The sequence below is a fragment of the Aegilops tauschii genome, chromosome 6 (assembly GCF_002575655.3).
Source record: "Aegilops tauschii subsp. strangulata cultivar AL8/78 chromosome 6, Aet v6.0, whole genome shotgun sequence".
Taxonomy (NCBI): domain Eukaryota; kingdom Viridiplantae; phylum Streptophyta; class Magnoliopsida; order Poales; family Poaceae; genus Aegilops; species Aegilops tauschii.
Window position 1 is genome coordinate 28,417,990 of NC_053040.3, and position 14,887 is coordinate 28,432,876.

Genomic DNA, 14,887 nt, shown 5'->3' on the forward strand with positions numbered 1-14,887 from the left:
CTTAATCACACAGAGTAAAACCTCATGAAACTTCCGGTGGACTGTATCTCCTGAGTGCTTGAAACGATTTTGTGTTCTCCTATTAGACTCGCAACCCCCTAAAGTCCACAAGAACATTGCAAGCGCCTCATAACTGCTCACGAAACAGGTTGATTTGAAGCCATACCTTTTGACCAACAAGTCATGCAATTGAAAGAAGAGGCGTGCGTTCATCCTCAACATGGTATATGTTTCTCCAGGTGTTGACACTGTCTCTTGCAGCCATCCGAACCCACTGAGAATAGAATTCCTTGGGTCTGCCTTGATCAAATAGTTGTCACAGTACTTCCCTGCAAGTGTTGATGCACCGGCATAGATGTTGGACATTGATTGGACATGGTGGCATACCCTCTTCTTCCTTTCTTCATAACTATCACTATCATTGTCACTATTTGATGACATCTGAACATACACAAGTAACAACAATTAGTACTTAATTATCAACCAGATTAGTCATAGCAGAAAGATAAGCAAGAATCATATGTAACATTAAAGACAAGTCATATGTAACAACATTTATCATGTAACCATCAGCAAGATGAGTCATAGCAGTAATATAAGTAAAATTATACATTAATTGCAAGCATTACAATTTAACACATATCGATGAACAATCATCAACCATGCTCCTAGTTACATACCAGCAAAGACCATGGTGAAAAAGAATCAACACAGCTACTGTAGTACAAACAAATAATAATGTCTTAAGAAAATCCTGAAACAAATAATAATTTCTTAAGCAATCTCAATACTAACATATTTCAAAGACAAGTAATATTGACTCAACTGCACTAGCTAGAGTTTATGAGCATCGGAGCAGATATCATATCCTATTCTCTCGCTAAAGGAAAATTAATAGTTACAGGTTATAGGCAGAGAAGGGGTTCACTAGCTAGTTCACTCCATCCATGTCAATCAAGGCAAATAAAAGAAACAGATGCAATACGTATATGTTTGCAACATCCATGATAATCATGTAGTGTGTATTTGTTATCTCTATGCACTATGTCGCTCATCTCCTTTCTATACCAACTCCCCTAATTCATCCCCTTCCTCTCAATTTCCTCACATAATCCTTGCAGGAATTATAGACATGTTGTACTACTACTTACTGGAATCAAGAACCAAGAATCAAGAACACCTGGAACTATTCAGGAATATGAATCAAGAACAGTAGAGGAACAAGGGTGAAGAGGAGATATGGATCTCACCTTGATGGATGTGATGTAGGCGTGGATGCCGACCTTGCAAACGACGAATCCGAGCTGCCGGGGACGAGGACGAGGCCCTGGTGATCTCAGCCGCCAGAGGTCCACTCAAACCGTATGCCCTCAAAGTGGTTGCCGAACAGAAAAGCCGCCTTGGATGAGGAGGGGGGCGAGGAGATGGCGAGGTCGCAGGGGCATGGATTTGGCCGAAGGGGAGCTGGGGATCCGCGGCGGCGGGGTGACGGCGGGCGGCGGCGCAGCGCTAGGGTTCCATGGTCACGGGAGGACAGGGGAGTCGCTGCACCGGGGGAGAGAGAAAAGGATCGAGTGAAGCGGTAAGTTGTGCGGGGAGTGGCACGCGGAGCTCGGTTTCGCTGACTCCGCTGAATTGAACTACGGTCTGGTCCGCTCCGCTCTTCCTACTCCGTGGAGTCGGACCGTTCGGCACTGCTCCGTCCGCTCCGGGAGCAGAGTTGGGGAGCGGAGTGAATCCGAACACGCCCTTAGTTAAAAAAAAGTTCTAAACTCTCAAATAGCCTGCGAGCAGAATGTTGCAGGCTTTGTCCGGCGTTGCCAGATACATGTTGTGAGTGGTATCTGTTTCCTTGACTACAAATTCAGAGTTCATTTGAATTCTTGCCACCGGTCTTTGTGTTAGAGCCAACATCACTGCATCTGTCGGCGACAGCACACACCACTTGCAGTTGCTACCTTCTCTCTTTCAAGCTCGGCATCAGTAGTGTGCCTTCCTGGTCCAACAACTGGTGTTTTCTCTCTGATGACTCTCCAATCTGCATATTGGATTTTGTTCCCTGCTCGTGCTAAACAAAGAGTGGCCCTTGGACCATTGCCTGCCTGACATGGATGTACCCCCGTTTTAATCTGAAGAATTCAGTATTGGTGTTTAATTCTGTAAATTTTTATTTTACATTTTTTTGATCCAAACTTGCTAGGTTTCCTGACGATGTGTGGTAAGACGTCTTTTATCAAGCCATTTTGGAATTCTTAAGAAGGTAAGGATGTTTCTCTCTTTTGTAACATTTAGAATATTTTTCAGCTAGTTGTAGCTATTTTTACTTGCTTTACCCAGTTATTTTTCTGCAATGATTGGCCATATTAATTCCCTCTATCTAATTCCGTCAACTAGATCATGCGCGGGTTCGAACAGATTTATGAAATTGCTATTTTTTTCTGATAGTAACTCGAGTATAGCACCTATTGTAGTACGGTTATGTTATAGTAGATATTGGCTCTATTTGGTTCAGCTTTTATCGACGGATTTCGTTGTCGTGCAGCAGAATCTGAACCAAAGGGCGAACCCAGCAAAATCCGATTCTAGAAATCCGCTGCCAAAATCTGAACCAAAAGTGGAAGCAACCCAGGACGTGCTTTCCAAAATCTGATTTCGCTGCGGGCCAAAATCTGAAAAAGCTGTATTAGCTGGTTTGCCAAATGACTCACATCTTTTTCACATCAGATTTTCCACAGCTGTTTTTCCACAACAGATTTTTCACAGCTGCTTTTAGAAATCCACAGCCGAACCAAACAGGGCCATAAGGAGAAGTTGTTTGATTTCAAGTGGTGACCCCCCTTTGCCCAAAAATTACTGATAGCATTTTGTTTTTTGTTTGTTTCATATGGCATCATTCTATTATTTCTGGCAGTATTTAGACTAAATTGGAGAGGGAGAACAAACTTGATACACTAAGCAAGCAATGTCGGTCATCTGAGGGCTTGGGCGCCTGTTGTTCCAAGTTCGCGAGGTACTAAGAGCATCTCCAGCCGTTGGCCCCCCAGGACGCGTAAAAATCGCCCCCTGGGGGCGAGCCGGCGACACAATCGGCGCTTGGGGCGGTTTTGCGCCCAGTCGTCGCCCCCAGGCGCCGAAATTGGCCCACTTTTCAGCCCCATTTCGGCGAATAAAGGGCCCATATGGGCGAGAATAGGCCCATATTCCGCGTTCATCGCCGTGGCTCGGCGTTCAATTATCAATGTAATTTTTTTCTTATAACATATTTCATCACAGAAAAATCAAATACTTCAACAAAATAGTACAACAACAAATAGTTCAATACAAATTATATAGTTCAACAAATAAAAACTCATATTTCATCACACGTCGCGCCCGGCGTCCCCCTTGAGCCTCCATAGGTGCTCAATCAGATCTTTCTGCAGTTGATGATGCACCTGTGGGTCTCGGATCTCCTGACGCATACTGAGATAGGCAGTCCAGGTTGCCGGTAGCTGGTGATCAACTTCGGCTAGAGGACCCTGCCTGTAGTATGGTTCAGTGTCAAACACTGGGTCTTCTTGCTCGCTCTCGATGATCATGTTGTGCAAGATGACATAGCAAGTCATAATCTCCCACATTTGATCTTTCAACCAGGTCTGAGCGGGGTACCGGACAACAGCAAATCGAGATTGGAGCACACCAAATGCCCGCTCGACATCTTTCCTGCAAGCCTCCTGAATCTTCGCAAACCAGGCGTTCTTGCCTCCTAGCACAGGGTTTGAGATCGTCTTCACAAATGTCGACCATCTCGGATAGATGCCATCAGCTAGATAGTACCCCTTGTTGTAGTGCCGCCCATTGATTTCGAAGTTCACCGGAGGAGAATGACCTTCAACAAGCTTGGCAAAGACAGGAGAGCACTGCAGCACGTTGATGTCATTGTGAGTTCCTGGCATACCAAAGAAGGAGTGCCAAATCCAGAGGTCCTGTGTGGCCACCGCCTCAAGTACCACACTGCAACCGCCTTTGGCGCCTTTGTACATCCCCTGCCAAGCAAATGGGCAATTCTTCCATTTCCAATGCATGCAGTAGTCGCTGCTTCCAAGCATCCCAGGAAATCCTCTTGCTGCATTTTGTGCTAGGATCCGAGCAGTGTCTTCCGCGTTGGGTGTTCTCAAGTATTGCGGTCCACACACAGCCACCACTACCCGACAGAACTTGTAGAAGCATTCTATGCTGGTGGACTCGGCCATGCGCCCATAGTCGTCGAGTGAATCACCGGGAGCTCTGTATGCAAGCATCCTCATCGTTGTCGTGCAGTTCTGGATCGAGGTGAATCCAAGTTTGCCGGTGCAATCCATCTTGCACTTGAAGTAGTTGTCGAACTCCCGGATGGAATTCACAATCCCGAGGAAGAGCTTTCGGCTCATTCGATAACGGCGCCGAAATGTTTTGTCGCCGTGAAGTGGAGCATCGGCGAAGTAGTCGGAGTAGAGCATGCAGTAGCCTTCGAGACGATGCCGGTTTTTTGCTTTCACCCGCCCCGGCGCCGAGCCACCTCGCCGCGGCTTTTCATTGCTCGCCAGCAGCTGGGCGAGGGCAGCGAGCACCATCAGATGCTCTTCTTCCTGGATGTCGGCCTCGGCTTCCTCCTCCAGCAACGTGGCGAGCGCTTCCTCGTCATCTGAGTCCATCGCCGAGGCAGGCAAATCGCCGAACACCTTGCGCTCGGTGGGCGTGCACCCACCGCTAAACTGCCCCTCCACGGCCGGAAACAGCGGCCGGAAACGCCCAGCTGCTGTTGGAGGGGCTGCCGCGGCGAACCTCTGCTATTTTTTCGGCGGGGAATGGCTATCTAGCGGTGAAGGGCGGCGGGCGGCGCTGGGATATAGCTAGTGGCGGCCGAGGGCGCGGGGGGTGGAAGGCGAGTCGGGGAAGAAAATCTTGACTTTTCACCTGAGGGTGTGGGCCAGCCGTGCTTTTCCCTTGCGCCGGAGCCCCCGATCGCCCCCCAGTGCGCCGGGTTCGGCCTGCGCGCGCCGGGCAGAAAAAAGGGCCGAACCGGCGCTTTTCGTCGTCCTGGGGCGCGACCGGGGCGTTTTTTTGGCGCCGGCGCCGAAAAAGTGGCCTGGGGGGCCTGTTGGGGGCGCGGCTGGAGATGCTCTAACTGTACTTGAGGAATATCATTTAGTGTCTGCCAAAGTCTATTGATGCGTGTACAGAATATCAACAAACGTAACATACTCATTCATTGTAATGTAATACAAGAATATTTGAATCTATTGTATCAAAATGTGATCTATACAGTAACAAGTTGTGCGAAAATCTAAATGGTCAAGATATTTTTTTTGCGAGTAATCTGAATGACCGAGATGATTGCTATATCTCTCTTTTTCACGGGCTGAGACTGCTGTGTCAGCTGGACTTTCTCTCATCCCAATGCTTGAGCGGACGACCATGATTTAGGGTGCAGCTGAGCGTGGGCACCAAAATGCCCCTCCCCTTAAAATTATGCTATTTATATCACCTTCCGTGATGTTGTCTGTGATATTGGGTTGTTCTCATCTAACACAATTTTTCAGCATATCATCGTGGTTCATTAATTCTCGACATTTCTATGAAAAATCGTTTCTAAATGATGCAAAAGTTCACATGTCTTTATAATTATCATGTGTACTTGGAAACAGGGTTTAGTTGTTCGTATTGTCATGGACTTTCAACAATTATCTATAGTTTTCCAACTGAGGTTTCAAGCATTTTCTTATAATTTAACATGTGTTCCCACAGCAACGCCCGGGGTGTCATCTAGTTAACTTGAATGGCTGGTAGCGTTTTCTAGTACAATCCATTCACGGTTTGTCGATGCAGAGTATTCATGAATGATTAACCAGTGCTCGGATTAAGTTCATGTAACTTTTTATTTGAAATAGGCAGACAACTTTCTTGGTTATATTTTTACTTGACACGGAAGGGGGCATGTGTCAGTGAGCATTACTGTTGTGCATGTCTCACAGAACAAACCTACATTTTAAGTCAAATTCTGAAGGAAAAAAATCTGCACACAAACATAGAGACGTACTAGCTAAACCCGCGCGGCGACACGCCGCGCTTGTTGATTAATCACGACTGTATATGTCAACTACGGTCTAAGCAGTAGATTAATGAATAATCATCTGTTGTTAATTAAAGAGATCCAGAACAATACATAAAAAGGCCGAAGATGACAAATAACTGAATTTATTATCGCCATGCAAATGCATGGATACAAACAGAACGGTTAACATTGACATATCTCTAAGGAAAACTATTTATTGAAACCATATAGAGCTCACTCTACGCAGTAAACAATATACAGTGCTATTATTTTACAAAACAACAACTAAACTTTTTTTGTAAGTTCTTTATTATCTGACATACAAACATTAATAAGAGTTGCTTCATTTACATGAAAGAACAAAGGGTCTCGAGGAATAACATATGTAGCTTAGCTTGTGCATGATGAGCAGCAATACACTCCAGCTGCATGAAGTCATGTAGTCTCTTGGGTAGCACTAAAGCTAACACATTGCACTTGTGGAAAGGAGACCGTAGGCAGGTCATGGCGTTTATGCTGAGCTTGTGCAAGATGTGCTCAAGGTACGTACGTGGGGTTGTTGCCAACGGGTAGCTGAATACCCCATTACCATTCTCACAGAACCTGGACGATCACACCTCCTAATCGTACACCTACACGAAACACACGGGGAATAAGAATTAAGAATCAAGAGAAAGATGTCCAAGCAAGCAACCATGCAGGCAACAGGTGGCCATTTCATGTAAAATCCATGCACACGTAGTCACATCGCCTGCCAATCCCATGCACACAGCCACATCAGCCCGATGATAGCCCACCTCTAAAAAAAAGCTGCATCGGCCTGAGCCCCCCTCTAAAAAAAGAAAACGGCATCGTCCCGACAACCATGCCCCACCGCTGCATGCGGCTACTGATTCCGGACCAAACAATATATGGTGTAAACAATCAGGGGTGAACATTTTTGAGAATTTTAAATATTGTAAGGGAAAATATTTTATTCAAGATATTTTTTCCTAATTTTTTTTTATGTTTTTGATTATAGTTTATAGACGACTATGCTTCTATTTGGAGAAAAAAGGTTTGAAAAGGGGTTGTGCACGATAAGAGTAAAATTATTTTTTGGAGAGAACGCCCGTACTTCCAACTAACCATGCAAGCAAAAAACAATACGTACGACAAGGTTATGACAGTACCCCAGACCTCTATGTAAAGCTAGATGGAACCATCTGTAAAAATCAATCACAGTTGACGGACATTCAACATTGAATATAAATGAGTCCCAAGCCTGAGAGATTGAAGTTCGATATCAAAAATTATTATATACCAGGAAAAAGAAAAATAGATAAACCAACAAATTACCCAGAGCTTAGAAGATAACCGCTACACTTCCACAATTCATGCAGCATCAGCACGCTGAAGATCTTTTTTTTTAAGCTAGCACGCTGAATATCTGGCGTAAGAAGAAGTGATTAACAAAGCCAAGCAGCCAGACCTCTCCGTTCGCCAAAACTGTGAGGAAACCAGAAAATGAAACTACCTGCAGTGAAAGGAGCTGTGCTGCTGGCGACAACTGCAAAGGTGTAACGCGAACTTCATGTGCACCCGCTCTAACCCAGGACCTAGAGGGGATGGAAGTCTCGGGCTCTGGTGACCCTGGCGACGCGCCCCCGCCCCCGGCGGGCGCCGCGGCCGGCGTTTCCTCCCCGCCCGGCTCCTCGTCGGACCCTCGCCCGGCTTCCCCGCCTCCTGCGTCGCCTGCCTCCTCGCCGCTCCCGTCCTCCCTCGAGGTGTTGCCGCGGATCCGTTGGGCGGACCTCGCCGAGGAGGACGAACCCCCCTGGCCGACTGCCCTGGCCCCTCCCGTCCCCCCCGCCCCCCCTCCCCCCCGTTCGTGCGTCGCCGACCAGCGTGGCCGCTGGCTCAGCCTCCCATTGCGGAGGTTCTGCCTCCGGCTCGCAGCGGCGCGCGCAGAACCGGCCAATGAGCTCTGCTCGTCCGCCTCGGGGCCAAGGCGCAGCCTTGCGGGGCTCGGGAGGCCGCCGACGCTGCTCCTGGGGAGTGGCGGGCCGGTCTGACTTGGGTTCGGCTCGGTCCTCCTGGTGGGCGTCCACGGCGTCCCCTCCTCGGCTGACGCCGGCGACTCCCTCGGCTCTTCCCACCTCCCCGCCCGCCGGCGTGATAGTGCCCCGCTGCTCCCCGTTCCGACCCTTCATCGCCGCGTTTGGCTCCTTCGCGCATCAGTTCCGTCCTCTCTCCCTCCCTCGTCGCCCTTGGCCGGCGGCCTCACCCCCCTTGCCCCGGCAACGGTGGCGGCGGCTCCTCCCTGCGAAGGGGAAACCCTTCCGCGCGGTGCCCCGCTCCCTGTCCTGGGCCGTGCCCCTTTGGGCTGCGAGGAGGTGGCCCGCTCGCGCCGGGTAGCTGGCCTGGCCCTCCGGGCTCATAGGCCTCTTCCCCAGGCCGCGGCAGCTGGGCCTTCGATCCTTGGGCCGGCTCCGTGCCCTAAGCCCAGTCAGCCCCCTCGATCGATCTGGCTACCCTACGGCCTGCCGCGCCCCTCGTCCCCCCACCCCGCCGCCACGGTCTCCCCCTCTCCCGAAGAGATCTCCAGTTCCTCCCCATCCCCGCCCCGCTCCACCCGCCTCCTCGTCCTCCCTCGCCGGCGACCGCCGGCCCGGATTCCTCCCTGTCCGCTGGCTCCGCCCATGACGCGGGAGTGGGATGACGGCATGGATCGCCGCAAGCGGCGCTACGACGACCGCCGCGACCCCCCTCGTCCCTCCCCGGACGCCGCCCGTCGCGAGGATGAGCTGCGGCGCGAGCTCCGGGACCGGGAGAGCCGCCGCTCGCAGGGCTTCGACGACCGTCGCGACCACCGCCGCTCCCCGGGCCGCTCCGATGGGCGTGCTCGGTCCTGCTCCCCTCCGCCGGCAGCGGGCAACTGGCGCTCCTCGCGGCGGCGCTCTCCTTCCCCGCCCCGATGCCGGGAGCGCAGCCCATCCCCTCCCCGCCCGGCCCGTCCTCTCTCCCCGCGTGCGCCTCCCCAACCCGCTGCTGCCCCGGCCAGGAAGTACGTCCCGCCGCACGCCGCAAACTCCTCTGGTCCCCCTGCCGCCGGTGGTGTTGGGGGTGGCCAGGCTCGCGGTCGCCCGGGTGCGGCCAAAAAGAAGAAGCGGCGCGGGCAGGCTCGGGCAAACCAACAGGCAGCCCCTGTGCCGGCCTCCGGCCGCTCGGCTGTGTCTGGCCCAGTCTCTGGCCGCCCCAGTCCGCCGTGCTTCAACTGCGGCATTGCGGGTCATTCCCAGGTCAACTGTGTCAACCCCCCATGTGCTACATTTGCAAGGATCCCTCCCACCCCGCGCTGTTGTGCCCGGACCAGCCTATCGACGAGGAGTTGATGATGTACGGCCATGGGATCGAGGGGCCGGGGTTCTTCCACATCGAGCTCCCGGACGTCCCCTCCCCCTCCCTCCAGGCGCTCGTCACGGTGATTGATGGTGTCGCCTCCCCCGAGATGATTGAGGTTGAGCTCAACCACCTCTATCGTCGCCAATGGGACTGGCAGGCCACCCTCACCACTAATGGCGCTTTCTCGGTGGTCTTCCCCGACGCTCTCAGCCACGGCTACGCCACGCGCAGTGATCAGATCACTCTCGCCCTCAACAAGTTGGTCGTCGACATCTCCGAGCCGATCCTCGACCCCAAGGCCGTCGCGGTCCTTGACACTGCTTGGATCCTGGTCGCCGGGCTTCCTGACATTGCCCGGTCTGAGCGGGTGATCCGCAATATGTCTCGGATCCTTGGCAAGGTGGTGGTGGTCGACGAGCTATCCCCCCGCAAGGAGGAGGAGGTGCGCGTCAAAGTCAAGTGCCTCGACTCCTCTAAGCTGCGCGCCACCATCCGAGTCTTCTTCAACGACCAAGGCTTTGATCTCCGCATCGCTCCCGAGCCGCCCAACCATGTGGGTCGGCCCCGCTTCTTCGACGACGCCCCCCCGGCGCTCCTCCTGGGTCCCAGGATGACTACCGCGGTCGTCATCACCCTCGGTCGCACCACTCCGATGATGAGGAGGGATCTGAGGACAGCCCTTCCCGCTCCCCTTCGCCACCTCGCCCGGTCCCGTCCTCGAGCCGTGGGGGGCAGCAAGCTGGGCTCGCTGCGCCTCCTCCTTCTCCGGTTGCAGCCGCCTCCGAGGGGAGTGATGCCTCCGACATCAGCCTCATCGTCACCCCGGCCTCCTCTCCCCGCTCCCCCGACACGCTCCCTGCCGTGACGATCCTGGACGTGCAGCCGACCGCCTCCGTCCTGGCCTCCCCTACGGCTGGAACCCCTGTCGCGACGCGCGCCTCCCCGGCCACTCCTCCCCAGCTCGCCTCCCCTAGTGATGGCCCCCGAGGAGCCCCCACCCCCACGGCAGCCGCTCCCTCCCCGTCGCCGCTGCCGGCGGTAACTGGGGTTCCTCCGCCCCTGATCCCGCGTCGCCAGCTCCTGCTTCATCCCCCCGACGCCTCGACTGCTCCCAGCCGCTTCTCCTCCTCGCGGGTACGGCGGACCCCGGCGGGGAGGGCGAGACTCGGGTGACCACCCCCGTGGCTTCCCAGCCACCTCCCTCACGGTCCGCGGCCTACTCCCGCCGTGGTCGGTCCTCCTCCACCCCGGTGACGGCCTCGCGACGGAGTGTCAGGCTTGAGGCCGCCTGGCCGGACGGTAGCCCTGCTCTGCCCATCCCCGAGCGGGCGGAGCTTCGGGCCGCTGCCCGGAACCTGGAGTCAGGTACGCCAGTCGCCCCCCCTTCAACTTCTACTTGCTCATTCTTTGCGCTCGAAGCGGTTCCTCTAGGTCACCTTGCGAAGGTTGCGTCAGACTCCGTGATTGTTTTCAGGGGGGAATCCGCTCCCCCCTTAGTGCAGATTGCGGCCATCCAGGCTCGCGAGATCCTTGATGGGAAGTTGGCGGAGGCCCGCCAGACCCTCCTCGCTCCCTCCATCCCCTCGGGCCCTCCTCCGGTGGCTACCCCGTCACAACCCCGTAGGGCGGCTGGCCGCCCACCAGTGGTGGAGGCTGAGCCTCGGGGCCGCACCCACTCTCGCACTGCCGCTCTCCGCGCCCGAAGCGCCTCCCGCGTCCTGGGGTCAAGCAGCCCCCCAATGGTTTCCTAATGTGTGCCTTATTCTGGAACATCCGCGGGTTCGGCCATGACGGCCGGCGCCGCCAACTCATCGAGTACGTGCGCGATGAGCATATTGACATAGTGTCGATCCAGGAAACCATGTGCTCTGACTTCTCATTGCCAGAGCTTGACCGGCTGAGCACCCACCTCTTTGCGTGGCACTGGCTCCCTTCTAGTGGGAACGCCAGCCATTCGGGTGGCATCCTTCTAAGTGTGAAGGATGCCACCTTCGAGATGGGGAGTATGGACCGGGGCCAGTTCTTTGTTAGTATGGAGCTCTATGAACGAGCCCTGAACTTCAAATGGGAGGTTATCATCGTCTATGGCCCGGCTGACCACAGTAGATCCGCGTCCTTCCTCGAGGAGCTTAACCGGAAGGGTCTCTGCGGCCTCCCTGCCGGTGGTTGTCGGAGGCGATTTTAACCTCCTCTGATTCGCGGAAGACAAGAGCAATGACCATGTCAACTATGCACGTATGCAGATATTTAATGACTGCATTGCCGATCTTAGTCTTCGCGAAATAGATAGGATCGGTGCCAGGTTCACCTGGACCAATCGGCAAGCCTCCCCGACCCAGTCCGTCCTGGACCGGGTCCTAGTCTCCCCAGAATGGGACCTCTGCTGCCCTCTGGCCTCTCTTCGGGCTATCACTCGGATTGGCTCCGACCACGTCCCTCTTCTCTTGTCCTCCTCCGATGAGCGTCCTCTGATCCCTCCCCGATTTCGGTTTGAGACATTCTGGTTGTTCCAAACTGGATTCGTGGAGGCTGTTGGGGCTCGCTGGGTGGAGACCAGGACTCTTCCTCACCTCCGCCCCCCTCTGCTATTGTCTCTTGGCACCTCTGTGCCAAACGCGGCCGACAGTTCATGAAGGGATGGGGTGCCAACCTGGGTCGCGACCTCCGCGAGCGAAAAAAGGCCTTGCTGACCGCCATTCAGGCACTTGACCTCCGTGCTGACACGGTCGGCCTCTCCCCTGATGAGTGGCTCTCTCGGTATGACCTTAAAGACCAACTCTCCATCATCTACACGGACAAGGAAGCTTACTGGCATTTGCGGGGTTCCTAGAAATGGGTCCTGAAGGGCGACGCGAACACGGCCTACTTTCAGGCCATAGCAAACGGCCGCCGTAGACGCAACACTACCCCCCTCCTCTGGGACGGTCTGTCCCTTCTGCAGTCCCCGAGCGACATAGGACCCATGTCGACGGGTTCTACCGATCCCTTTTCTCCGCCTCTCCTAGGAGCGGCCATTCTCTAGCCCTCGATTGCTGGTCCGGCCGCCAGCTTGTCTCCGCTGCGGAGAATGCCGCTCTCACGGCCCCATTCTCGGAGGATGAGGTCTGGGCGGCTATTAGAGGCATGAATCCCTCCTCGGGCCCGGGTCCGGACGGCCTTCCGGTGAAATTCTTCCAGACCTTCTGGAATGTGATTAAGCCGGAAATCATGGCCATCTTTGACGAGTTCTATGTTGGGACCATCGACCTCGGGCGCCTCAACTATGGGATCATCTCGCTCATTCCCAAAGTGTCGGGGGCCTCCGACATTCGCCAGTTTCGCCCGATCACGGTGAGCAATGTGATCTTCCGGATTCTGGCAAAGGGGTACGCCAATAGGGTAACCCTGCTAGCAGACCTCATTACCCACCCCAACCAGTCCGCCTTCGTGAAAGGGCGGTATATCCTGGATGGGGTATTAGTTCTCCATGAAGTCCTCCATGAGGTGTGGTCTAAACACCTCAAGGCGGTCTTCCTGAAAATTGAATTTCACAAGGCCTACGACACTGTTAGTTGGTCCTTCCTTCGGGAAGTTTTGCTCCGGAAGGGCTTCGATGATTGTTGGATCACCCGGGTGATGCAGATGGTGTCCTGCGGGCGCACTGCCGTGAACATCAATGGGGAGATTGGTCCTTACTTCCCCACCCTCTGTGGGGTTAGACAAGGCGATCCTTTCTCTCCGTTCCTGTTCAACATGGTGGTGGACGCGCTTGCCGCCATCCTAGCTAGATAAGGCCAAAACCGCTGGCCATATTCGTGGGATTACCCCTCATCTGGCGGGCGGCTCCGGGATCTCCATGCTCCAGTACGCCGATGACACCATCATCATGGTCGAGGGCTCGGACACGGACATCGCTAACCTCAAGTTCCTTCTTCTCTGCTTCCAACAAATGTCTGGCCTCAAGATCAACTTCGACAAGAGTGATGTGATGGTTATGGGCTACTCTCCGGCTGAAGCCCTTGACATCGCCAACCGCCTCAATTGCCGCCTCGGCTCCTTTCCCACGACTTACTTGGGAACCCCCATCAGTGACTCTCAGCTCACTGTCGCGGACTTGCGCCCCACGGTCGCCAAGTTACAAACGCGCATGGAGCCTTGGCAAGGCCGATGGCTGTCAAAGGCGGCTCGGACGATCCTCATTAATTCCTCCCTCACTAGCCTCCTCCTGTTTCTTATGAGCTTCTACAGCCTCCATGAGACCCTTCACCATGAGATCGCCAAAATTCAATCTCGTTTCTTCTGGGCGGGTGACAACAATAAGCAGAAATACCACATGGTTAGCTGGACGGACATCTGCAAGCCCTGTGAACAGGGAGGCCTCGGTATCATGTGCTCTAAACGCATGAACATCACCCTCCTCACCCGCTGGCTCTGGCACATTTCGCAAGGACACCGTGGTCTCTGGCTTGACATTATCCGGAACAAGTACCTGCGCGGACAGCCCCTCGCCTTCTGTCAGAGATCCGGCGGCTCCCAGTTTTGGCAATCGGTTGTCCAACTGCTTCCTGTCCTTCGCATCGGAACCTCCATCGCGGTTGGATCGGGTACAGCGACGCTGTTCTGGTTCGACCGGTGGGCGGGAGACTCCCCCTTTGCGGCCCGTTTCCCCGACCTCTTCTCCATTGCTGTCGCCCCCTTAATCTCCGTTGAGAGGGCCCTTATTGACTTAGGGCGCCTCGCCTTCCGGAGGCCATTTGGGCCCCCGGAAGCCGCCGCGGGGCTTCAGCTGCTTGATTGCGTCGCTCTCCACGAGCCGGCGGTGGATGCGGGCCCGGACGAGGTTCGGTGGCGTCTTGAGCCTTCGGGCCAATTCTCCACCAAGTCCCTCTACTTGGCCATTGCCCCCTCCTCCGCTCCTCCCCCCTCCCTGCGGTTTGGTCCATCCGCTTGCCATTGAAAATTCGGATATTCATGTGGCAATGGATCCGCGGTAGGATTCCGTCTGGGGTGGAGGTCCGCAAACGCTATGGCCCTGGGTCCGGCATCTGCCCCCTGTGTGGTACCCCCGAAGATTTGAATCACATCTTCTTCTCCTGTGTCTCAGCTCAATTCATGTGGATCTCCTTTAGGGAGGCAGTGGGAGGCGATTGGTGTCACACCAACTTCCCCGACCTCTTCGCCGAACTCCAAAACTCCCCTTCCCCCTCTCGCCACATTAGGTGGCTCGAGATCGGGGTTCTAGCGTGGACTCTTTGAACGATTCGCAATAAGCTTGTGATCCAGCGTATTCCTCTTCGACGGGCTACTGACGCTCTCTTCAAACTGTCTGGTTACTTGCAGCTTTGGCGGCCGCTTAGCTGCCCTCAGGACCGCGACGCCATCACCGCCTTCATCGCCGACCTTCGCTCGATGGCCGTCCGTCTGTCGCCGCCACCCCCGGAGCCGGATTAG

General features: G+C 54.5%; 1 protein-coding gene across 1 annotated transcript; it reads left to right on the top strand.

Annotated features, from left to right (window-relative positions):
• The first annotated feature begins 13,292 nt into the window (after positions 1 to 13,292).
• Positions 13,293 to 14,887, top strand: LOC141025735 (uncharacterized). Its single transcript, XM_073501654.1, has 2 exons — positions 13,293 to 14,276; positions 14,777 to 14,887. Exons 1-2 carry the CDS (start codon positions 13,293 to 13,295, stop codon positions 14,885 to 14,887), a joined length of 1,095 nt encoding a protein of 364 aa, XP_073357755.1.

Bases quoted from the DNA above. Each gene is read 5' to 3' on its own strand.
- LOC141025735 (XM_073501654.1), top strand. From the start codon at position 13,293: ATGCTCCAGTACGCCGATGACACCATCATCATGGTCGAGGGCTCGGAC. The intron at 14,277-14,776 runs GTTCGGTGGCGT...GGTTACTTGCAG, and splicing joins TGGATGCGGGCCCGGACGAG to CTTTGGCGGCCGCTTAGCTG.